At 45.3% G+C, this 24258-nt stretch overlaps 1 protein-coding gene and 1 long non-coding RNA gene across 2 annotated transcripts; one reads left to right on the top strand and one right to left on the bottom strand.

Moving 5' to 3' along the window:
• Nucleotides 1–2897: 2897 nt before the first annotated feature.
• LOC140213612 (A disintegrin and metalloproteinase with thrombospondin motifs like) lies at nt 2898–24258 on the top strand. The gene is made up of 9 exons (XM_072284853.1): nt 2898–3119; nt 4538–4609; nt 5747–5874; nt 6484–6536; nt 9740–9848; nt 15099–15236; nt 18001–18151; nt 19631–19741; nt 23992–24258. Exons 1-9 carry the CDS (start codon nt 3108–3110, stop codon nt 24034–24036), a joined length of 819 nt encoding a protein of 272 aa, XP_072140954.1. The 5' UTR covers nt 2898–3107; the 3' UTR covers nt 24037–24258.
• On the bottom strand, nt 10080–20919 carry LOC140213613 (uncharacterized). The gene is made up of 3 exons (XR_011890517.1): nt 20590–20919; nt 15065–15203; nt 10080–10143 (listed from the first exon to the last, which is right to left on the bottom strand). It is a non-coding gene; the product is annotated as an uncharacterized lncRNA (long non-coding RNA).

Raw genomic sequence — 24258 nt, 5'->3', positions numbered from 1 at the left:
CGGGAAAATTATTAGTCATCCTCACCCGTGTCTTTTGCGTCTTGATGATAGTGATCTAAAGAAAGGAAAGACGCTTGATTCTGCAACCCGTGAGGGAGCACGGCGAAGCGTCGTCAGGGAAGAGGGAGTGGAAAGTGAAAGATGATAGAGAAAGAGGCAGGATGTGGCCTAATACACTCCACTATGCGCGACAGCTGACAGTCTTCAGTAAAGTGGCCGGCGTTGTAGCGGGCGTTCACAGGGTGTCTATTCCAGGGGATTTATAAGCTACAGCAGCGCAGGCAGCCGGGGACACACCGCGAACAACAGGTCAGTCTCTGTGGCCGCTGGAAGTGTTGGTCACTACGGAGCGTCCCTGCACCAAAGATGGGCAGGCACAGAGAAGGTGCTCCAGATTCTCGGGGTCCCTGCACCTCTTGCAGGCAGGTGACGTGGCGGGGCCCTTGTCGTGCAGCCTTGTTTCTCTCAAACTATATCTGCTCTCACCCATCCGTCTCTCGACAAACATCATCTTTGTACTCGTGGCATCACTGCGTCGACGTCTCGCAGTGTCCATTAGCATGAGCTGCTGTTAGCATTTTTGGCATAAATTGGGAAAGCCGTAGCGCATAAACAGAAACATTACATCACATTAAACTTGTGGCTGGTACAGAGCGTAAACATAAGCATTGCATGAAATAACACGTTGAATAGTATACTATAAAGATCATTTAGCGCATCGCATTCAGTTTTCGAGTATTTTCATAACCACTCACGAAAGCTTCGCTTCCGACAGATTCCAACACGTGCGCTGGATCCGCATATTTTCTTTCTATGTACTCTTACCTCCACGAAATGTTACAAAGCTTCTTTAAAACACTTATGGATGCAGGCATGCTGTAGACGACAAAGGCACGCAGGTGATTCCATCCATTCCAGTTGCGCTCCTCTGCGGCACTAGTTCGACAAATATGAAAAATGCGTGCATGCGTCTTTGTGTTTCTGCTTCATAAAAAATTCAATGATATACTTCTTTAATTGTAGTGATTAAAGAACAATTATAGGGTTTTACATGCTAAAACCACGATCTGATTATGAGGCACGTCGTAGTTGGGGACTTGAAAAATTTGGACAACCTGGGCTTCTTAACGTGCACCAAAGCCGCACCTAAGTCTAAGTACACGGGTGTTGCGACCGCCATCACCGGGATTCTATCCCACGACCTTGTGCTGATTATTAACAGCGTTTGCATCTGACTTATGATGGATGTCGCCGAGTGGGTGCTCCTTTTGTGAGAGCAGGTGAAAGAAGCTTTCGGGTTACTGTTGCTACACTTATGGATATTTCGCGATATGAAGGCGTGAAGGGCTCCTCACGTAAGCTCAGGAAATGAGCAAACAGTTTCACAATTTGGCCTTACGACAATCAGCCTTTCTCATGCGACATGCTTCGTGAAAGGCTTTCAGTAATTCTTTTTTTTTTCTTTTATCTTTATTGATTTATTTAAAGGAATATTCAAATTGTCTTAAGGGGCCCGGCTAAAGGCAAATATTTCCGTTTAGCTTTTCAGAACCATGCAAATAAAGCATTAAGCTTTCGTTACGTCTGTAGTAACCACTGATTTACTATTTATTAAATCAGAGGTTAGTAATTAATCACTTAATTATCAACTGCAGAACCAGGTTTAGTTAAAGAAGTTAAGCCGTGGTAGGTCAGTGCTTTAGGCGGGTGCCCTAAATAGGAATACCGAGTCTGGCTTCTACTTCGCCATATTCGCCCTCAAAATTTGACGTAACATGCGTTTATGTTCCACGTAGACCCTTCACAGTGTGTGTATGGGCGAGTCTCGTGAAACAACAAGGGCAACGCCAGTGACACTTCGCTGCAATTTAGCGAAAGGTTGTCTCCGCACTAGTGCTTGTAAAAAATGTCAAAGTGTTCAGCACTGACCAGCGTAGTTGAGCAATTGTAACATGTGCCGTAAAAGTGGGTAGCTAAATGTTATTTCGTGACTTTTCAATTATGATTACTAAATAATTATTATTGCTTATTTACTGACACGACCATAGAAAATCACGCATTACCGGGAAAAAAAAGATTTAATTAACATTGTTGCGCTGTCTTGGCGCTTCGTCACTGAAGTCAGAAGAAATGGTGACACTCATGACATTTCAGCTAGCATTAGTAAGATGAAAAAGGTATACCTCAGGCTGTCGTGTCGCTACAAAAAGATTTGCCTTGCACCTTCTGTTTATGATAAGGTTTTCGCGCATTTCGACACCTGTCTAACGGCATCGTTGCCGCTATTTTGCTTGTGCTAAAAAAAGAAAGAAATAACAGAGGCAGCACAGCTTCGAAACATCTCGAAAGTGCCACTGTGATCTCGTGAGACAGCTAAAGTTGGTTGTGTGCTGTGCCTGTGCTCTGGCGTTGAAGTCTAGACTTCAACGGTGACTTTGTTGAAGCCTGTTTTGTAAACCGCTGTACTACATGTTCTCTTCGAGCTGAAGTGCTCGCGAGTGTTTTAGCCAGAGTAAAATGCACGAGTCGTTTTACATGACGTCCTCTAACCGCAGTAATGGGTGTTAAAAGATGCATCAGTGTACGAAATGCTGAACTAAACGAGCTACACACATTATCTCTTCAAAGGATTGAAAGAGCTGGAGGAATATGTTTATGTGTTAAACATATCGCCATTCTGTAGGCTTTTCTTAAGTAATAACTGAACCTTTCAGCTTTTCAACAGCATACTGCTAGTAGGTCATACGGCTCTACGACTTTAAGGCACAAAAGGCTTGGCGCCATTGTAACCATAATCCAGTCATATTTTTAAAGTCTTGCAGCGTCGTGAATACTCTCGCCGGTTTGTTTTTAATTCTGGGCAATTTCCACACGCACTTGAGACGAGACCGAGATTCATTAGCGCAGGCTGTGGCTTCACGTATATTCGTTATTACATTTCACTGTGCGATTTCTTGATTTATTATTTGTCAGACTTCCACGCTGCGGGACCTGTATCGCAAAGAAGACTACCTGAAGAATTCGTTGTGGAGGTTACTATAATATCAGACCAACAGCACCAATCCCACTATCAAACAGACGAGGAGTTGATCACCTATTTGGCGGTGATGATGAACGCTGTGAGTTTATTTTGTTGTAGAACACCGAACAGCGACGCAGAGCCAAATAAAATAAGAAAGGCACCATTTCAGTTCTGGTTATGTAAATTGCGTAGAGATGCAACGCTGTACGAACGAAGGTATTGCCAGCAATTCCTTTGTGTCCCATATTTAACTTATTTGTCCAGCGTTCTCGTATGCTGCAGCGAAATACAGTTGCCTGCGTTTCTTCCTTGAAAATATTTTCCTAATTTGCGTTTATTGCTGTACTGGATCAAATTTTACAGAAATGTTGCCCTTTAGGGTCTCAAGTGTTTAATAGAACTCATGGCTCTCTTAGTTGCTTATTTTTTCAAGAACGATTGCGAAGTTACCTTTGTCTGCTCCCCTAATAGTCTAGATTGAACCCCCCCCCCCCCCTCCACCACGCAATTAATGAGGCCAATTTCCAAGGACCTGATTTGCCCATACGCAGATGCCGCAGGTGACCAGGTAACATCGTATCCGCCATGTTGGACAGCTAGGCGCGCAAATCAAGAGAATTTCGTTTGTTTATTTCTTGACCAATCAAGCAAATAACGTTGCAAAGTGTTATACTGAACAATCCAGAGCACGAAATACAATCTTTCTGCAAATTTTGATCAAGAACAAAGCAGTGATATGCGCGAACTGTGATTTTTCTTTATTTTTTAATTGAGGGAAAACGCGGTCGCCGTACTTCGACATCGCCAATGCTGTACTTTACACTATTGTCCAAGAATTTTCAACCTGCTTCGTTGGAAAGACATCTCGCAAAAATGTAATTTAATGTGGTACGTTTAGTATCTTTTAATGGTATGAAGTTGCAGGAGAGTTCGGCGCCTTCAGGTAGCACCGATGATTCCTCGTCGCATAGCAAACAATATGTGAAACCGCTAAGAGTAGCGAAAAACAATGCATGCAGTCAAAGTGCCAGAACACATACAAGGTCTTTCACATGGGTGCAGCAAGCAGCACACATTTGTACATCAAAATGTGCGAACATGCATCAGCAGGTGCGGTTTCATAAAGAGTGTAAATTACCAAATATAGGCGGACAACACTCACATTAGCTCACGGTTTTATATGCATGCGTACTCAACGCGACAACACATAAACACACAACACACCCCATTAATACATTTTCACAAAAGAAGATTTTAGCGTTTATTTGTTCTTGGAGTGCTAACATATGACGAATGCGCCAAACTTTCTGCTTTCGCTCTTGCGGCGCGACTAACAAAAGTAAAAGATTTGTGATCCCTGTCGCTTGCCAAAAGAAAGGCGTGCTACCTCAGGGCCCTAAATAATTATAAGAGCAGGGATAGATTGCATCATATTAAATGTGAAAATACCCCATGTATGTTCAGCTCCCTTTTGCATGCACCGCTTATCAGAATTCTCTTGTACCTTTGTTTCAGGTAAATCTCCGGTACCATAGCATCATCAACCCTCGAATTCGATTCAGGCTCGTAGGGGTTACCAGGAGCTTGGTGAGTACACTAAACATGAAGCAATGAAACAAATGCAGTAGCTGCGAAAGCACGCCAAATGTGTTCCCGCATCCAAGATGGAGAGATGACAATAATATAATTGCAACCAGGTCACTCGAAACTAGTTTGACATTTTCTACCTCTGGATTAAAACTGCGTGCTTGTTGCGGAAAACTGATATGAGTTTACAGCACAAAAGCGTACTTACTATTCACTCATTTTCGCACTGTGCGAACCATGAATTGCTCCGTTTGACAATTTCGCATCTTATGGCAGCATGTAAGGGACTCAGTATTGAGTATATATACACTACTACATTCACACCTCTGTGAATGCAGTCGGAGGAGTTTCTGTTCATCATCCTTGGGTATACTTGGGTATAGCGTGTTGCAGCGCATTTATTTTTGAGTCGTAAATAATGACATGTTTTTATCGGAGGAGTACACACGACCTCGTGATCAGGCTTTCTCAGCCTTAAGTGTCCCGTTCGAGTATTAGAACTCGGAGCTGGTATCTCGTGATATCGCGTAAACAGGGAAAGTGTTAATGGGGCGTGCTTTGGATTTTTTGGCTCGCCCAACTATGCTTCGACACTGGCCAGAGAGATTCATGTAGTGTCAAGGCTGGGTCCAATCTTTATCAATCTTTATTTCGTATTCATTCATTTACAAAAAATGTAACCCATTCCATGAAGAAGTGCCATCTTCATTTTAGAAGACCCGCCACGGTGACTCATTCGCTATGGCGCTCTGCTAGTGAACTCGAAGTCGCGGGTTCGATTCCTGGCAGCGATTGTTACATTTCGATGTGGGCCAAGTGCAAAAATTGGGGTTCACAACTTCTTAATGCACAGTAAACGACCCTGGCGCGTCGGTACAAATACAACCGAAACTCTCATTACGGCGTACCTAGTAGCCCACTGTGCATCTTTAGAAATGTGAAACTCCATAATTACATGTAAGTTCCTATGTTTATTTTTGAAACTAGTTTTTACATCAGAATGAGCAGGAAAGAATGCGCTGGCTTCGTTTGCCATTGAAAAAAAAATATCGCTTACTTACTAGCGACTAGTCTACTGCAATAAAGAAAACAATTTTGCTTACGAGAGATTCTTTGTCGTTTTCGTACGTTGTACAGATGGATGAATTTGCTAAGTACATCGACGGTGGGTACTTGGAAGCTTACGGCACCATTGAAGGGTTGACGCGGTACCTAATACAAGGGAATATTCCAGAGCAAACTGACGTGGTGTACCTAATTACCGAGTAAGTAGAAGGCTTCGACAGCTCACCCTTACCCTCGAAAGAAAACATTTGGTGAGTGCATCGGGCGAGTACTAACCCATGGGGCCTAAATTTTATGAATGGGAAAGTGAAGATAACCAAAGTGCCTTGAAACTATAACAGTGAAACGAAACTCATAGTCATAACATTACCAGACTGGAAGGCGGCGGTGGGTGTTATGGAGCAAACGGGAGTATATCCGATATTTTAGTTGAGATCAGGAGCGACAGAATTCAAGCTCAAGTCATGGAAGTACATAGGCTGGAGACCGATGGTGCCTAAGACTTGATTCACAGAGCCGTCAAACGGCTCTGTGCATATATATACGTGTATAATCACCAAATGCCACGAAATGTTCTTGTAAGTAAAGTCCGCAGACCGCCTGACAGAATACCAGTAAAATTGGCGGTCTCAGCTGGGCAGCGATCGAGTGCGCATTATTATTTCGTCTTCTTCCACACCTCACCATGCCGGCGCCGATAAACTCCAGTACATGATATCTATTGATTCGTTCGCACTCTGTGTACTTCAACGCACTTGATTTCTCACCTCAATTTAAGGTTGCTTTGTAATTTGCGTTATTACTTGCAGTCGAGACCTGGTGAATGGCAAAAATGGCCAAGCAGTTGAGCAAAAGATGACAGGTAAGAAAAGAACTAACAAGGGATTCCCTCTACAAACATTACACCTTCCTAAAGTTATCTTGTGCCCCAGCAATAACCTTTATCAAGCTTGCGTGTAATTGATTTCTTTAACATTGCGCGCTCGCTACGTTCCTATCAAGAACGCTATGTCCCGGCGATGGTCACAGCGTAGGCCGTTCGTGACCCTGAAGTGTCGAGCGTGCGCGGCGGTATGCAACGGAAAGGCACGCAAAACAGATGACGATTATTGTTTGGGTAAAGATTAACTCCAAAGGGTGGAAACTTTTACAGCGAAGTTGTTAGCCTCTAGTTGGTCGGGATTTTTCGTTGGCGTCATCCTCACAGAAAAAAAACCTTCAGCGAATATAAAAGAACCTTTATCGATTGAAGCGAAAAATTGCACACATTCTTTGGTATCGTGCATACAACATGCAGCACAGCATTCGTTTCAATAAAAAACAAGCATAAAACAAGCATGCAAACCACATCATTGATGACAAGGCGCTCCTGATAACAACGCGAAGTACGTACCACTCCCCGCATACGTTTCCAATCAAAGATAACTGTTGCGCAAGCTGCCGTGGCGATGGCAGCTAGCGATGTGGGGAGTCACGTCACTAGCCTTTCATATATAAGATAACCAACTTAGCAACTGATTTCATGGTTGTCGCAGCACCGCTATGGGTGGGCAACGCACAGTTACGACTCCCGAGGAGCAGCGTGAATACGGGGTGCGGCAAAGGGAAAAGAAAAGGCAATACGACCAACGGTTGCGCGCTGGCAAAATTGGTCAACTTCGTTCCCAAAAGGCTCAGCGCCAGTGACAAGCCCGGCAGGATGAGGGAGTCCGCACTAGATAAGTCGAGCGCAAGCACTGCACAACCCCCTCGGCAGTTGCAGTGGTGGTTTTCAACTGCTTCACTGGAATTCCACTTTCGAGGAGCCAGAATGGCGAGCCATTGTTTTTTTTTCTTTTTCTTTAGAGCGTACGCGCAGTTTCGTTTAGGCTTGTGGCTGCGTAAATATGATGCCCTGATGTTGCTCCATCTTTTCGTGATGCACGTAAACAAATTCCACCAAACAAACAATACACAACACCAATGGTGACTTAGTTGTGCACAACCTCGCATTTAACATCGACAACTGTAGCCAGACTGATATAATATTATCACATCTTTCGAAACTTCTCGCCTTAGATGGGACGCGCATATTGCCAGCATGGCCTCAAAGGCATTACGCAAGCTGTTTTATCTCCGAAGATGTCTCCACCTCGCACCCACGTTGACTAAGCTTCTCACATATACTATTTTCGTTAGACCGGTTCCGGAGCAGGCTAACACAGTTTGGTTTCCGCACTCAGTAACTAATATAACGAAACTGGAAAAGGTACAACGAAAAGCACTGCGGTTTATTTACAACTAGTATAAGCGCACAGATTCACCCACTAACCTTGCGGCTATATCGGGTTTAGCGACACTATAATCAAGAGCGAAACAAGCACGGCTCAAACTTTTATTTAATTTGATTCACAACTATTATAATATAGACCTAAAAAATACATATGTTTTTCGCAGTCACTATCATCGAGACATAAACATGTAGACGCTTTAACAGAATATTCATGCCATAATGACACATTCATGTACTCTTATTTCCCCCTCGTGATCAGGAATGGAATCAGTCATTTCTGCAGACTCATTATCTCAGTTCACATCACGGTTAGAATCCACATCAAGCAACCAGTAACGCAGTCTTATTCACATAATATGCTTTTCAACTCTTGTAAGCCACGCTAATTATCGTGAAGGTGTTTACTGGTATTTTTGTTCCCGTTTTGTGTCCTTTTCGTGATGTATTCTCTGTATTGCTGCGCATGTCTCCTAGATATCTGATATCTGTATTTGTTTTTTATATGTATTGTTACCTTGTTCTTTCGCGTTTCTTGCTTGGTTTATTCACATGCAACTTGTACCTGCACTTTTATTACGATGTATTTCATTTTTGTATGCCCACCTGCTATGGTCCCTAATGGGACTGGCCGTATTGAAAATAAATAAATAAAATAAATAAACTTTCGAACAGCAGAACGCTATCACAGAATAGTTGAACTTTCACGTAGCAGAAGCCCTTGTACGCGCTTTTCACATTGCTCCTGCGTGCCCGCGCTAGAACAACAGAAACTGGTCTCTTCGATCGCACACGTCGCTTAAAGACCGCTATCCGATGAGTTGGTTTGGGTGCTTGGCGAGAAGCGAACAGCGCAGTCCTGATATTAAAAGAGTAGAAAGGTTATACCGGCTCTTGTAATTTCACGGCCGCGCTGTTCGCTTCTGGCCTGGGCTAGACGGACGGCTTTGGAAATGCCGCAGTCTGTTGCACTTTTAAACGCACCTCGGTTTATCGTCATCGACATTCCTTTTCCTCCTCGTCCCCTTTCCTGCTAGTGCAGAACGGTAGGCCCGAGCAAGGTATAGGTTAGGCCTACGCGTCTGCATTGTGTATATATATATATATATATATATATATATATATATATATATATATATATATATATATATCACAAACGCACACACCCGCTCTCGATTGCTAACACTCGTGCTTTTATCTCTCTCTACCAGCACAGCCTCTTACGGGACCCTATCAAAATCCTAAACCTAAGCAAATTTCAAAATTTTAGGTGCAGAAATCCTGCTTTGATCAGTAAAAATCACGTCAGAAATAAAAAAAATTGGCAGGGACACTTAAGACTCCTTACGTGTGGGAAGGCGAAAGCATTAAAGTACCTTTGGTGAAACGTGTCTTCTTTTATACAGGGATTTTATCACTTATCACGTGGCGTCACCTCCTCCCCGTTGACTGCGCCGTCACGTGCCCAATGACGCAGACACTGGGCACACCTTTAGTCAGCCAGAACCGTGGAGCCTCCGTGGCGTCTGGGTCTAATTTGACGTCTATTCGAGCATTCTTCGACGCGCTTTTACTCTTTTCGCTGTTGGCCATTCTTGATAGCCTCCTTCGGTGACGCCGACAATGCCGGATTTTCGCGCAATGGGGCATATAACGCTTTCGCATTAAGAAGCACGCCCGGTGTCCATCGCAGCTCAGTTGCCCGTAGCGCGGTGCTGTGCCTCTATTACTCCGGTCAATACTCTACACATACATACTACGTGGCCAACTGTGTTTCGTCTAAATCATTTTTGCAGGTCTTTCATACGTCGGGGGAGTGTGCACAAGAGAAAGAGTTGCGATGGGAGAGGATATTGCTCTGTCATACAGGGGTGTCTTTACGATGGCACACGAGCTCGGCCACACGTGAGTGCTAAGTATTAAATAGAAAAGAGATGTTCGCTTTCTCGCAGAAAATATGTGGAGTGCATGTGTACATTCTAAATATAGTAATCCTTATTGAAGGTGCACATTTTTTTGTGTGTGCACTTGAAAGCCGAAGCTACATCGTTATCCTTATACATTCCAACTCCTAGAAAAGGTATGCAGTAATTGGTCACGGTTACGTCACAACTTCTGTCACAGGGTGTTACTTACAAGAGTACGAAGTTGGGCTAGTTGGTCGAGCATCATTACGAGAAGAACAACGCAGCGACAGGACCTAGGAAAAACAAAACTGGCGCTGACTCTCAACTGCTTGGTTATTCATTGGGAGGATTTAGATATATACTCGGCGGAACGATATTAAAATATCGCTTTAAAATCTGCTTGTCTACAAAGAACGCAAAGAACGAAAGAATGGTTAGCCGACAACAGTGGTGAAGCGAAACGCACACCAGGCTCACGAATTCGACATTACTGGAAAACGAAATGCGAAGAAAAGTAACAAAGATAACAGATATCAATCGTAAATGAGAATCAACCAGAAAAAAACAGCAGCAAAAGTAAAGAGGACCGTGGTAACAAAGAAAAGGAAGGTCTCAAGATGCGCGAAAAAGAAAGACTAGTTGTCGAGATACGTAATATCTTTGTCAAATATTAAAACTGTGCGCTTGATGCACGCGGTAACTCTTTTTTATAGTGTAAACCTCATTAAATCATTAAACCATTAGATCCGCTAATCTTTTTCCATTCATTTAAGCATCCTTATTCGCCCGCACCCCATACCCCTGTATGCACTGAGGCATTTACCCTCGCAATAAAAAAAAAGTGTACGCCTCCCAAATTCGACATGCTCGATATGCAGAATATTTGCGTGTTGCGCAGGGTTGATCACAAACAACCAGACACCCAATCGCGTTGGAGCGCAAGGCCAAAGTACTGCTCATGGTTTCTTTCCGAGAGTTCAAATTCTCGCTTATTTTCTTACATTAACGATCTTAGTCAATGCTTTCTACCTCTTCCTCTACCAAAAAAAAAGATATCGAGCGGCAAATTTAATGTTGCACCGCCCTAATCTCGTTATTCATTTGTAGCAAACATTTAAAAAGCACATATTTAGACGCGCTTCCTTTGCATATGGAAGCGCTACATTAAAGGACGTGAAGGACACTTAGAGAGTTATGTCATTAGACATGTGTGTTGGCGCTGAATTTAAGGTTAATTAAATGCGCAGGTGCAATTTGCAGACAAACCACAGCAAGCACGCATACTTTTCACGATTGGGTATGTTAACAAAGCACACACATAGTTGATTTATTAGCTATATCACGTAATAATTCATTGTGACCGTACACGTCCCGCCGCCTGGCTGAAGCGTGTCGACATCCATAGCGCACGGCGTTCTCAGTTTCTCTCAGCATTTTCCAAATTCTCATCGCTTCTCATGCTTCTCGATAGCGGTAGAGTAAATATATGCACACTGAAAGAATAAAGACACTTGGTTGTCCCTCTCTTCGTGCTCACGTTTAGTGCTGTTTTCTGCTCGTTCACATCGCCCGCTTGGTTGACGAACTCAAAGGTAACGGTGTCCATGCCTTTTTTGAGGTGCTGGCACACACGTTATATCGTAACGCATACTGCAAAGCTCGAGTTTGCGGCAGTGCAATATTGAAATATCTCACAGAAGCATATATATTTATAGGACTATAGACAGAAATTCCTGAGGCTAAAGTGACTATAGCATACGCTTTGGATGCTTGTGAAGAACGCGATCACGTAGTATGACCGACAGCAGACGGTTAAATAATAATTTATTTCATTATTAATCTATTCCTAAGTGTTCAGCATTAGCAATTCTAAGAGCACCGTATATACGCAACTTTGCCAGAGTAAGAATATCGCCGCAAGCACTAATAATCCTAACGACCAACTCCAATTATCGATGAATACAAATTATATGGGCACTAGAGCAGTTCTTCTTCCCGGAAACGAGGCGGCTCATCACGTAGCTAGCTCCTACAAACAAATGCCTACCCGAACCCGGTGGCATATACAGTTATTGCTGGCCGTGCCCATATTCAGAATTATGTAAATTTTGCAACAAAAGTTAAGTTAGGTCATATGATTTGGGCCTGCCCCAAGAAAAAGCTAGGTAACATGACCAGCGCTGAGCAGTGGGAGACCGTTCAGCTCAGGTCGAACTCTGAACAACACCGGGTCGCCTAGACCTCTGAAGTTTGCGCCAGGGTCCAAGAGCTACTGGACGACGACTATGCTCCGTCGGAGGCGACGCTCCATTTCAAAAGCTGGTTGCAGCACTGTGGAAGCTACACGAATTATTAGCCAATAGGAAGGCCGAATGCCCCTCGAGATGTGCTCATCCGCGCCGCGTCATCTGCTCAGCGTCTGCTTGTCGTCCTATTACATGCCCCACAGTGAATTAGTGGATTGATGCAAAAAAAGTTTTGAAACCGTAACCACAAGTTACGTCTACATGCATGCGACAGTAGGGCTTCGCTTTACGTGCACGGTTTCCCTGCAGTTACCTTGCAGCCTCCTTAGCAAGTAGTACTGGCGAATGCCCTTGCGTTCACTTGAGCAAAACGTGAACAAGGTGAATGCAGGAGGCAACGTTTCGGCAAGTGGACTTGTCTTCTTCAAGTGGACTTGTCTTCTTCAAGGCCTTGAAGAAGACAAGTCCACTTGTCGAAACGTTGGCTCCTGCATTCACCTTGTTCACGTTTTGCTCATCGTCTTGAATTTCCATCTCCCGCATTCCCCGTCTTTTCTCTTGCGTTCACTTGCGTCACAGCGTCTGCTTGGCGTTTGCTCGCTACTGTCATCCCGTAGCATGCTAGAGTGGGGTAGTAAATTAATGATGCAGGCTTCCATACCGTCCCGCACCGTCAACGCATCACCAATGCTAATGATTTGGCGCCATCTACTAATTAGAAATCAAACCTGCTTTATGACTCGGTGCTGTGTCTGTAGTCCTAGCAGCCTGAAAACAAACAGCTGATCTCGATAATTACGACAAAACATACCTAATGATCTGACCTGAGCTTGGAATTAAACATAGCGATGACGGATTTTGCCGATTGTTTCTTGCCGACGAGCTGAGAGCCAGTAACAAGCGCGAGTTTAGATCGATGCGGGTAGTCGGCGCTGTATGGGCGCTGCCATGTTGCCACGGTTAAGGTGGCAATTCGGTGACCGGCGGTAACTGTCACGGTAACTCTCTGTATACTACGTGCATGCGCAAAGGTCCTAACATGTCCTGTATCGCTGTACCGCATCACGTAGTGAGCAAAAATAAAACTCTCTAGCGTAGCCCATAATCAGCCAGTTACGCCAGGAACTATACACCGCTGAGCGAGGATATTGCCTTTGCACGCCTCGTACATTCGGCAGTGCTGCAACCAGCTTGTGAGATGGAATATAGGTCCGGGGCGGAGGAGGGAAATGTTTTTCCTCCTCCTCAATCTTAAACTGCATTCCACGTGGCTCCCTTCTCCGGACTAATCGTGACAGTTATCATGAAAATGTCATTCTTACGCACAAATTATACTCGCGGACAACTTTCTGTGGCAATGAAGAGAAAGCTACGGAGGCAAAGCGCGCACAAGTTAGAGCGCTTCTGAAAAGATTCCCGTGTTTTAATTCACGGCAGTTTAAGCTGGGGAAGAGAAAACAAACACCTTATTATCAACAGCTAAATAAGATAAAACACACCACTGAATGTAAAAGTTTACTTATTTTGCGGCTTTTCCCTTCCGCGTCTGGGCAAACGCGACACCGTCGCGCGTGGAAGCTGCGTCTATTCAGCATCTGTCCCGAGCAATGAAAATCACTGTCAAACACTGGCGGTCTACTTGGCGCGGTAACACATGGGCAGAAGCTCCGCACCCGTAGCTTTCCCTTCGTTGCCACAGAAAGTTGTCCACGAGTATAGTGTGACGTTGAAGACGCTAACGGCGACAGAAAGTTAACAGCTGCTGCGCGTGCGTTTGCCCAAACACGGCCAGGAGGTGCAAGTGCGCGTCTCCTACCTAGTTCTGGCGTCGACTAAAGATGGCGCACGGGTGAAGTCGAGCAGGCTGCGGAGGGGTCCGTTGTCGTCAGCGCTTTAATTGTTCACGTGAATTCCTTGACATCGGGTACTCCTGATTTACGCGATTCAAAAGTTGTCTACCCATGTCTGGGTGAATCTTAAATCTAGAACTGTATGATGGAAATGGTGCGATATTGAATTACTCGAGGCACGATCATGCGTATGCCGGCCGTTAATATGGTCTTATAGATCCTGTGTATTGCCCAAGAGAAAAATATCATCCCCCGCAAATTTGCCGTCAGCACTCCTTTAAGCATTGCTGAAGCATGCATCGTGTTATATTAAACTAGGCATGCAGCTTGTATCACAATTGTGTAGCACGTTTTGCCAGTTCGCGTTTTGCATTCGTGAATTGCGTTCAGCGTATTTCTGAGCTATACCGAAGCAAGTTAGAAGCATTTAGAGCATGAGTACCTGCGGTGATTTCGTGTATTGGGTTAATAAGCTTCCCTCTGGCTGCACATTTTTTCAAAATATACAACCTTATACGGGAGGGCTACGCAGAAAGCTACAAGTTCAGTGCGAGCTCGAGTTTGCGCTTTGATAATTTGTGGACAAAGATAGCAGGGCACCCACGAGCGCTGAGGAGGATAACAAAGTGCATACAGAAAAGGCAACGTCGGTGGTCTACGAAGTTCTACTTCCTGCGTCGTGGCCTACAAAATTCTCAATACTTGGTAATAAAAATGAATGTCTACAACCTGTATTATACTAACATCTTTTTTTCTTACCACTTTAAACAGTCATTCGTCTAATCACCCTTCTTTGCAATACGCCGTGAAGGCGAAGCTTAACAATTGCTACCTCTGTTGTAGTTGGCACTAATCATGTTAACCGATTCTTGCTTTAATTTAGTTTCGAGTATCCTAAGTCAGTTTTTAATCTCCATAATTTGCATGGCAGGCATGTAATTGCTATGCTGCAAAAGTCGTTGCAGAGGACGCGCAGTTCTATAGTATTTACGAACCGCTTCACAAAAGCTTCACTCCACGTGGTTTTCCAATATGTGCATTGGATCTGCATTAATTACATGTTTAAGCCCACATTGATGCGTGGCAGGGTAGACGGCCATTTGTCTCCTGCAACTCACGGTGAGTGAAAAACGCCGTTCCTCACAATTGCAGGCTGGGCGCACAACACGACAAGGTCGGGCACCTAGAATGTCCGTGGTCCGCCGGAAGCCTCATGAGTTACGTGGACGGCGGGACAAACAGGTACCAGCTCACTTCCTGCAGCAAGAGACAAATACGAAATGTTGTCGGGTAAGCTCAACTGTTGCACACGTGTTCATCCGTGTCATTTTCTTTGTCTTATGTGCGAAACGCCAGCGCAGTAAACCGAATGCTGCTCGTGCTTAAGAAATAAAAACTTGGAGTCACAAGTGTGCAACTTTTTTCGTTGGTGCTCGATGCTGGTAGCTCCGTTGCAGATTTGCGGTTAGCTTTTCCAAATGTGGACACTTGTGTCCCGGTAGTTCAAAAACAAACAAAAAATCTATTTATGCGACCTATCCAATCATGTTGCGAGAGTGCACAGCAGTAAGTATACTAATAACAAGACGACATCAGAGAAGGAGTGCTTTCTTTTTAAATGTTCGTCCGCGTCTGACATCGTCCTGTTGTTACTACTTCGTGTTATACACTTATGTTACATAATTAAATAAGAACTCGTCCTATATGGCACCCTTCACAATCATCGCAGACAAAATTGCACGGCATGACGTCACAAGCACGCAGCAGTGCTGTCGACAGCTTTGGCACAGGCGTAATCGGCGCGATTAGAACGAACTGCTCCTAGGTACTGTTGATGATTAGGCTATGATATCTACTGTAGCAGTTTTTTAAATGTTTGTTGCCCGAATTTCTCTTAAATGCGGCGAATGGTAAAGAAGAAGCGAAATGTAAATATTTGTTTTCTTTTCTTTTTGCCGACAAGCTCACTAGGCACATTTTTCAGCTATGCGTCATAGCACCGTTTCTGTTTCTATTCAGAGCTTTTCTACACTTTTACTGGTTATGAAACTTCCGTTAAATCAGTGGAAGAATTGTTAAAGCAGTGGAAGTATTGGAAGAAGCAAATAAATTGACACGTGTTCCGAGGCCGCGAATCATGGAAATATGCTCGTTTAATTGCGAAGGACCCAACGGCAACAAATCTCGCGCCGCGCATGAGGCACTGTATTTAGCTGATTCTTACCACCAAGATAAGAGAAAGAGGGAAGGCAGCGAAGTTAAGCAGAAGCGAGTTTCTGGTTTGCTACGCTGCGCTTGGGCGAGGGAAATAGGGGTTGGACACTGCACTGCGGGCACTGGTCCGGAACATGACGTATTGTTTCCTCGTTGCCGCAGTGGCCACGAGCTTCGATGTCGGCCATTTCTGTTCGGAAAGCATAGACATTGGTAAACACGTCGCCCAAACATAGCCGACACAAGAAGGGCTCATCACTTCAGGGAAATGTTGATAGGAGTCGTAGGTTTCAGGCAGGATCCAGGGAATATAACCGGGCGTGCATGAATTCTAGTTCATTCTATTCGGATGTGGTGCACTGGAGCGCAAGCATGGAGAGCATCCTTGCAGAGTCTGTCCTGAAAAGTGAGATTGTTAAGTGGCGGCACTCTGCAAGGGTTAAACGGACCGCACGTTTATAGCCGATAGTACCACAATGACTTCGTGGCAACTAAAAAATGACTCGGTATCCTTTCTCAGTCAAGTGATACATGGTCCCTTTAAATTAAAACACCAGTTCTTCGTGTGGACCACGCTGCAAGACTGACAGTAAACACTGCAATGCCGGCTTCGAGTCCCAGAAAATTGACCGTCTGTGTATCGGTTCGTCATTGATAAAATGCAGAGCGACGAGAAGCACGGTGAGTTGTACGCTGCCTTCGATGTTGTCAAGTGAGAAGTTTTGAACTTGAAAGTGAAGTCATATGAAAACCAAAAATTAGGAGAAATGTTCCGCGGTAGCTAATGGTCATTTCGTAAGCGTTGCTCAAGGCAAGCCACCGTATAGACAAACCATACTTTCCAGTGATTCTAAGGGACATCAACCTATTGCCGAGGACTGCGGCGACTGGCGAAAGGGACCGTCGCGAAACCGCTCCACCTGCTCTTGCGCATGCTCGCCGCCAGTGTTCGCCCGCATGGCTTTGTCGTCAGTCGCCACGTCATCAAGTTGCCACCGAGTGATGGCTGCGCCGTCAGCTGGCGACGGGGACCGATATTCAGTGAGCTTGCTCGAAACTTGTGTTCGAGAGTAAAATATTCGGGTCAGTATGTAAAAGAGGAGGCATCCGCCCCATTCGAAACCAATAAAACAAACCTTACGCAGCGTTGACTTAACTCCAAGATCACCACATTAAAAGAAATGGTTTCAAGGCATTCATAACTAATAACATGCCACTAAGATGTCGTAACGGAAAAGTCCAAAAAATACTATCCTAGACCAAGCTGTCACAGGAATATGCAGACTCGAAGGGATAAACAGTCGCCCAAGAGCAAGAGAAGCGTAAAGCTGAAACAAATGTTTGGACAAGGGAACTTGCCTTCGTCAGTGTACAGGTCATTGCCCTGAGCAAAACAAGTGCCTCTGTCCAAACGATGTCCCCAGGCTCACGCTCTACTTATTCGGCCTGTTGATCAAGGTACGCTTGGGTGTGACTGTTTCCGTACTCCCTACATATAGGTGTACAGCGTACAGCCTTTCTCAAAATTATACGGGTTATATCGCGCCTTCGCCACAAGTGTCGTTCGGCTCTGTGCCGCGGTTCCCGTGGCGCTCCTCTGGATGGTGAGTAGGAGAATTCTTTTGATTGCCCAGACCATTTGAGCTTCTCGCATGTCACAGCAATTCATTTAGCGGGCCTGTAGTCGGCAAGGCGGTCGCACGCAACCCAGCCCGTATACTTTTGACAAGGTGTGTACGTCACGAGACACAGGAGAGCTATCTGTGTATGCTAGTGGATATCTCGAACAAATAACCTTGCCTGTCCGTGGGGACTTAGCGTGTCATTTTGTTTCCTGCAGGAAACTGCCACCATGGTGCATAATGGAAACGTCGAGAAGAAACATGATGGGGCATCCAGGCACCTTACCGGGCCATATGATAAACGCGGATACATTCTGCAAGCTGTTCTTAAGCAGAAAAACAGACGCACAACAACAGTACACCAAAATGGTGGGCTATACTTCCAAGAGTCCATTACCACGTCACGATCTTTATGAACGAAGTTCTCTATGTCTGTATAGGCCCACCTGCACTGTATGTCGAAAAAAGAAAAAGGAACGCCACCGCGTAGCCAGAACCAACACGCCGATATAGCTGTGGCTACCACTGAATTTCGCTCAGAGCATACTACTTTAGCTTGTTAGAGGTGCGTGATCGTTTCCTTGTTTGTCTCCCACACCAAGTTTCGCTTCCTAATTGTTACTTCTTTCTTATTCTGATCTCTTTGTTTTCTTACTTCGAAATTCCAGGACAATAGCTGAAAGGAAAATTTCATATTTACAAAAACGTTTCGCAGAGCTATAGACAGGAAACTCATTGAAGTCGTCCAGAAAGCTTTGTGTTTGAGAAAAACTATTCATCCTGCTGCACCTCCCATCCCTTGCCCTCTTGAATACACTTAATTACAATATATACTTAATATGCAACGCAAATCAAGCCGGAGAATTTAGAAGTCTTGCACGCACCGTCCTACATAGCAGACATCTACTTTCCTAGCCTCCCCCTCCTACCTTCGTGACATCTTCTGGTGCATGTGCTGAAGTACATACTACTGTTCCCAGATCGAACTCCGTCTTCAAACCTAGCACGAAGTTCGGTCGAACTGACTCTTGTTCACGCACGGGCACTCCGCGACTGGAGGGACTACCACCTGAGTACGGGTCTTTTAACTAGCCACGTTGGACTCTCCGTGCTCCCAGAGTCCCATCTGCCCATGAATCAGCATGTCAGCTCCTTCTTCCAGAACCGCGCCGACCAAGGCTGTCTCTAAATATCCCCGAATCTGCCAATTCTTTTCGATCACAAAGAGAATGTCTACGACTTACAATGGCTCAACTCCAGAGTGCAAGCAGCGCATCACCCAGTTTCCCCCTGAGTACCACGCGCGGACGTGGTTTGAAAACCATGAGGTGGCTCTATCGTCTCAACACGAATTCCGACAGGAACCGATCAGCACCTGTGCATGTCTGGACCGCTAGGAGCGGGCGGAGTCTGCAATTAAGGCCAGGGCACAGCTGCCGAACGAAAGCGTATACCAAACGTGATGCATGCGAAAAATGTGCTTACTTCTGCGATATCTCGCTTGAAGTCACCTTGACTCCGTAATACAATGAAGCGGGGCCATTTGAAACGCCTGAAGCTTTGTTCGTGTACAGTACCTGCCTTCCCTCTGTATTCCAGTGCCACATAGAGGTCATGACTGTTTTACATTATTACTTTTTCTGGTTAACATCCCGGCCTTTTACCTTTCTTTTCTCCTCCTCCATAATTATTGAGTCGCTCCGTTTTTCCTTTTCTTATTTTAATAATAGGCCTTCTTGGTCCTCTTGTGACATAGTGAGAGCAATGAATGTTTTCGTTTGAACCGTATTTCCTTCTGATAAAAACTCGCCCTTTCTTTTGCTATGTGAAATCTCTCCCCTTATACAGACCCATGAGCACAGCAGAAGATGCAAGATGCAATGCTGCTACGTAACAGGTCGTCTAACATGGTGCTACGAAGTCGACATATTGGATGGCATGTCATGCGGTGGAGAACGAGTAAGTACCTTCATTTTCCGTCACGGGATAAAATCCTTTCTAGAACCATAGGACATTAAAATAGAATCGATGGTCATCAGGAAACACTGCAGTCAGCTTTTCTGCGGAACAAGGACCTGTTTTTTTTATGTTCGATTTTCTTTATTGAGCGTAACTCCAAGCGCCTGATCTTGGCGATAATGACGGCGCGGCGCCGTGCCAGCCACAGACGAGATGAATGAAAAATAAAACTGTTCGTTGAAAACGCGGTCTCAGGTGGCAAATCGAATGGGCAGACTTAGACTTACGTGCACAGCTCTCGAACAGTGTGGCGCAAAACAAGGAACGCATTATTCCTGTTATAATTCATTTAATTTGCATTCTAGATCACCTTGATAAAAACTAGTTGGTTTGATAGAGGCTCACGTTCTAGTGCTGTATCATATGCACATGCTGAAGAGACCAGCCCTGTAACTCGGGGGCTGCGAGGCCAGATCTACCTGATCAGTAACACGCCGAGTAACAACACGCTAAAATCGGGCTATCTCCGACAATGCAAGATTCAAACTGTGGGCTCGAGAGCGCTGCCACCCTCACTAAACGACAAGGCTCTGTACGCTGTCACAGCAGCAGGGGAAAACGTTATCCACGACAAAGGGGCAGCAGTTACACGACAAGCATACATTGCTTGCAGAGAACTGCCATTCGCTACTCGGCAGTCCATGACTTACATTTCAAGATAAAGATGTATGCTTATAAATAGCAGTAGTCTGCAACAAAATGCGCTCACACCGGGTTCCATGGCTAGCGGCAAGCTAAACTAGTTCGCACCACATTTAGGGACCCCTGTTATTCACAAGTCATCTTACCTGCGTGCTTCAGCTCAGGGGTGGTATTCTCAGACGAGCGCTTTCGAAAACACCTTCACTTTCGCGACATTCAGCGCAACCAGCGCTGTACCCATTGGCGTCTACGAGTGCCAGCATTCCAGGCGCTATGCCAAGCACGCTGTTGCCCGTCCATGTCGATGCGTACGCCGTTGTCACGCGATATCTCGCGAAAGTTGCCGCCCGAGAATACCACCAGAGATGCGCCGCCACGGGAATCTTCCTGCCATGCCTGATTCAGATTGCTATCGCGAACACGTCCGTCGATGCGTACGTAGTACGCGTACATCGTCGCCAGTCGTAGGTCGCCGAGAGAAGGAAGAACTACGAGCAGAGCCGCACAGCCCGCGACGATGCCAACGCTGACACGCTCACTCCGGCCAGTCATCGCCCCATGCGCGCGCTCGCTCAGTTATTATGAACTCTAGCTAGTCACTCGGTCGCGCGCAAGCGTGCATCGCGCGACGAGCACGCAAGTCACGACCACTCCAGCAGCTCTCGGCGGTAGCCGTGCTAGCCGTACGCGAACGCACTGGTCTCGGTGCGCGAAATGCGCGGGAGCACGTTCACACGCACGGCGCGCGACCACAGGCACGTTCACATTTCAGGCGCCTGCAGGCCTTGCAGCGCTTGATGCAATCTAGACCGATTCGTACCTCTTCTATTGAACACTTCGTCTTAACATTTCCGACATACGGAACTTCCTTTATTCCCGTAAGATGCAACCAAGGGCGGAAAAAGCTTTAGGAAAGGAAAGAGCGTCACTTGCAAATAGCTTATTGAAAGCGCACAAGATCATATCTATAGGCGAAGGTGGCCATGGTGGCGCATACATTTATGTGAATCGTTAGTGAGCGCGAGTGCTGGCAGCAAAACGTTAGCCGTTATTTGCTAGAGCATCTTAATGCACTGGATGTAGATGACCCGTTTATTGTCAAGAATTCAACAGATGTTGCACAGTATCTGCAGAACCTAGACTCCGGTGGGACTTCCTGTACAGTGGATGTTGAAAATTTGTTTTACTCAGTCCCACATGCAGAACTGTTTCCGATAGTTGGGGACTGCATCGAAAAAAATAGTGTTCTCGCTTTTAAGAGTGGTGCAGGCATATCTGCTGATGACTTTATGACTTTGCAATATTTTATCTTTGTTTGGCTCTTCTTTCGTATGATGGTCGTGTGCACATTCACCGTAAAGGGTATCTGCATCGGCTGCTATGTCGTGCCAGTTTTATGTGACATTTTTATCTGCTGTTGAACGAGACTTAGATTTTGCCTTTGACGATGCAAAAATGCAATTTTTTTAGGCATGTGGATGATTTTTTCGTGATTTTAAAATCTTACCTTTCTGCAACGACCACTAACACAGTGGAAGTAAATCTATTTGGACAACATGACAAAGGGCTTTCCTTTACGCGTGAGCTTCCTTTACATAAGAAGCTACAGTTTTTAGATTTAAGTCTATTCTTTTCTCAACGACACATTTGTCGGGCGTACTGCCCGCGCTCACGCAAAAGGCTTTTACCGTTTCACTTGGCGCGTACCGAACTCGTTAAAAGGGGCGATAGCCTCCATGTGTCTTGAGGCGGCGTTGGTGAGGTCTTGTTCTCACAAAATGCAGGAAACTGTCAGGTTGCACGGCTACGAGCAGCCGGATACCCTTGTTCTATCACGGTTGCAGTAGCGGTAACTCTCTTTCGAAAATTGAAGGGTAATACCGATGTCACACGTACACTTCTGATCGCGATCGGAGCCGGTCCGGATCGGGCTTTATCCGGATCTAGTGTTGCTGCATGGTCATTCGCGATGGCGATCTTGCGGGATTCGGATCTGGGCGATCGCGATCAGAGAATCGCGATCAGGACCCTAGATCGCGATCGCAGGCTGACGTCTGTGCCCTTTAGCGCAGTATTCTGAAAGCACTAAAAACAAGAAGTGAAGGCAGCTGAATAAAAAACGCTTAAAAGAACTTTTTGCCAGCACCTACAAACTGTAAAATTCATATATTGCCGAAATTTAAGCATGTATTGAAAATGCGAAGTTCTAGCAAATACATTAGGCAGTTCTGAGAGTTGGTGATGATCAGCAGACGATAATAATTTCATACAGAACGCTATAACCATGTAGCAGCGGCCATTTTTCATCACGACCAAGAACTCCGATCCGGATCGGTCACGATCGCGATCAGAAGCGTACGCGTGACACCGGTATAGGCGGAAAGCAAGCCGCTAGTGTAAAAAAGGCCGCAGGTTGTTCCGCACATGCATAAAGCAGCCCACGATATAAAGTGGCCAGAAGGTACAAAGGACCTATTATTTTTTTGGCTCCACGGAAGTTTGCTGGCCTGCGCCCACGCATCTCAGACCCGCAGAAGCTGACCCTTTGGGGTAGAAATCATACGAGACCGTATATGCACTTGCGCGGTCGGTGTGGTGTACGAAATTCCACTTAATTGCACCAGGGTGTATATCGGCCAGACAGGCCGTTGCATCAACGGTAGGGCAAGGGAACACGAGCTGTCTTTCAAGAATAAGATTAATGCACATTGCACTGCGATTCCTGCACGTCTGAGCCAGATCTTCTCGGTAAAAGCAAAGATCCCCTGGCACGGGAACTAATGGAGGAATGAATGGAACTAATGAACTATTTCATCAACATCAAACGTGTCGTCTGTGTCAGGGATACATCCGTGGCTTTACGTAGCACTCAATGACAGTTTCTGCACAGTGTGATTGGATAACGATGCAAATTTTGTTTGAGTATTGTGCGTAAGCGTAAGTGCGCGCATGGCCACCTCTGCCTATATGATCCCGTCCGCTTTCGATAAACTAGTTGCAAGTGACGCTCTTCCCTGTCCTAACGCTTTTTTCCGCCACTGGGTGCGTGTTAACTTCAGGGAATAAGATGAACCAACTAGCCCAGCAACGAGTATTGAGAACTTCCTCTAGCTGACGAGCATCCTTGCATAGTCTATAGTGTACTTGTATAGTGCCTGTACAACTCCGGATATTTTGCCTGATGCCGGACTGTGTGAGTGTCGGCGACCTGTTCCGAGGCTTCTCAAAACCAAAAAGGATTTAACGCCGTTCCAGTGTGCAACTGGAAATCAATCTGATGCACAGTGCTGAGTAAATATCCCAGCGCAATCATTACGGCTAAGTAAAATATTGTTCACGCTGATCCAAGATTACCAGCGTGAGGCCGCGTTAACTCAACGTGACTTTGAAACCATTTCATAAGAAGCATAACACTTGAATAACGTCGTTTGGCGACCCACAAGTTAGGCTTGGCGTCCCACAAGTTAGGCAAGACTTTACAAACTTTCTTTTTCTTTCCGCGGCATTAAAAACAATCATTATAGACAGGCGTACCCTTTCTTTCGCAGACATGCATAAAAGGGGCCTGCAGGAGTCGGCACCCATGGCCATGAATCGCAGCATTCAAGACTACAAGGATTATGGAGACGAGTAGACGAAGGGAGACGAAACCCATACCTCAAGAGTGGTTTGCGTTAATGTCCTGGTTTTTTTTCTTTTGTACTAATTTTAACTGAAAACGCACAGCTGCAGCTGCACTATACGTGTTTCATTTCGGCATTTGACCATTTCATGCTAAAACACCTCAATTAAAACAAATTAAAGCAAAAATAGAA

The sequence above is a fragment of the Dermacentor andersoni genome, chromosome 10 (assembly GCF_023375885.2).
Source record: "Dermacentor andersoni chromosome 10, qqDerAnde1_hic_scaffold, whole genome shotgun sequence".
In the NCBI taxonomy this organism is placed as follows: Eukaryota; Metazoa; Arthropoda; class Arachnida; order Ixodida; family Ixodidae; genus Dermacentor; species Dermacentor andersoni.
This window is presented reverse-complemented; position numbering and strand designations above follow the sequence as displayed.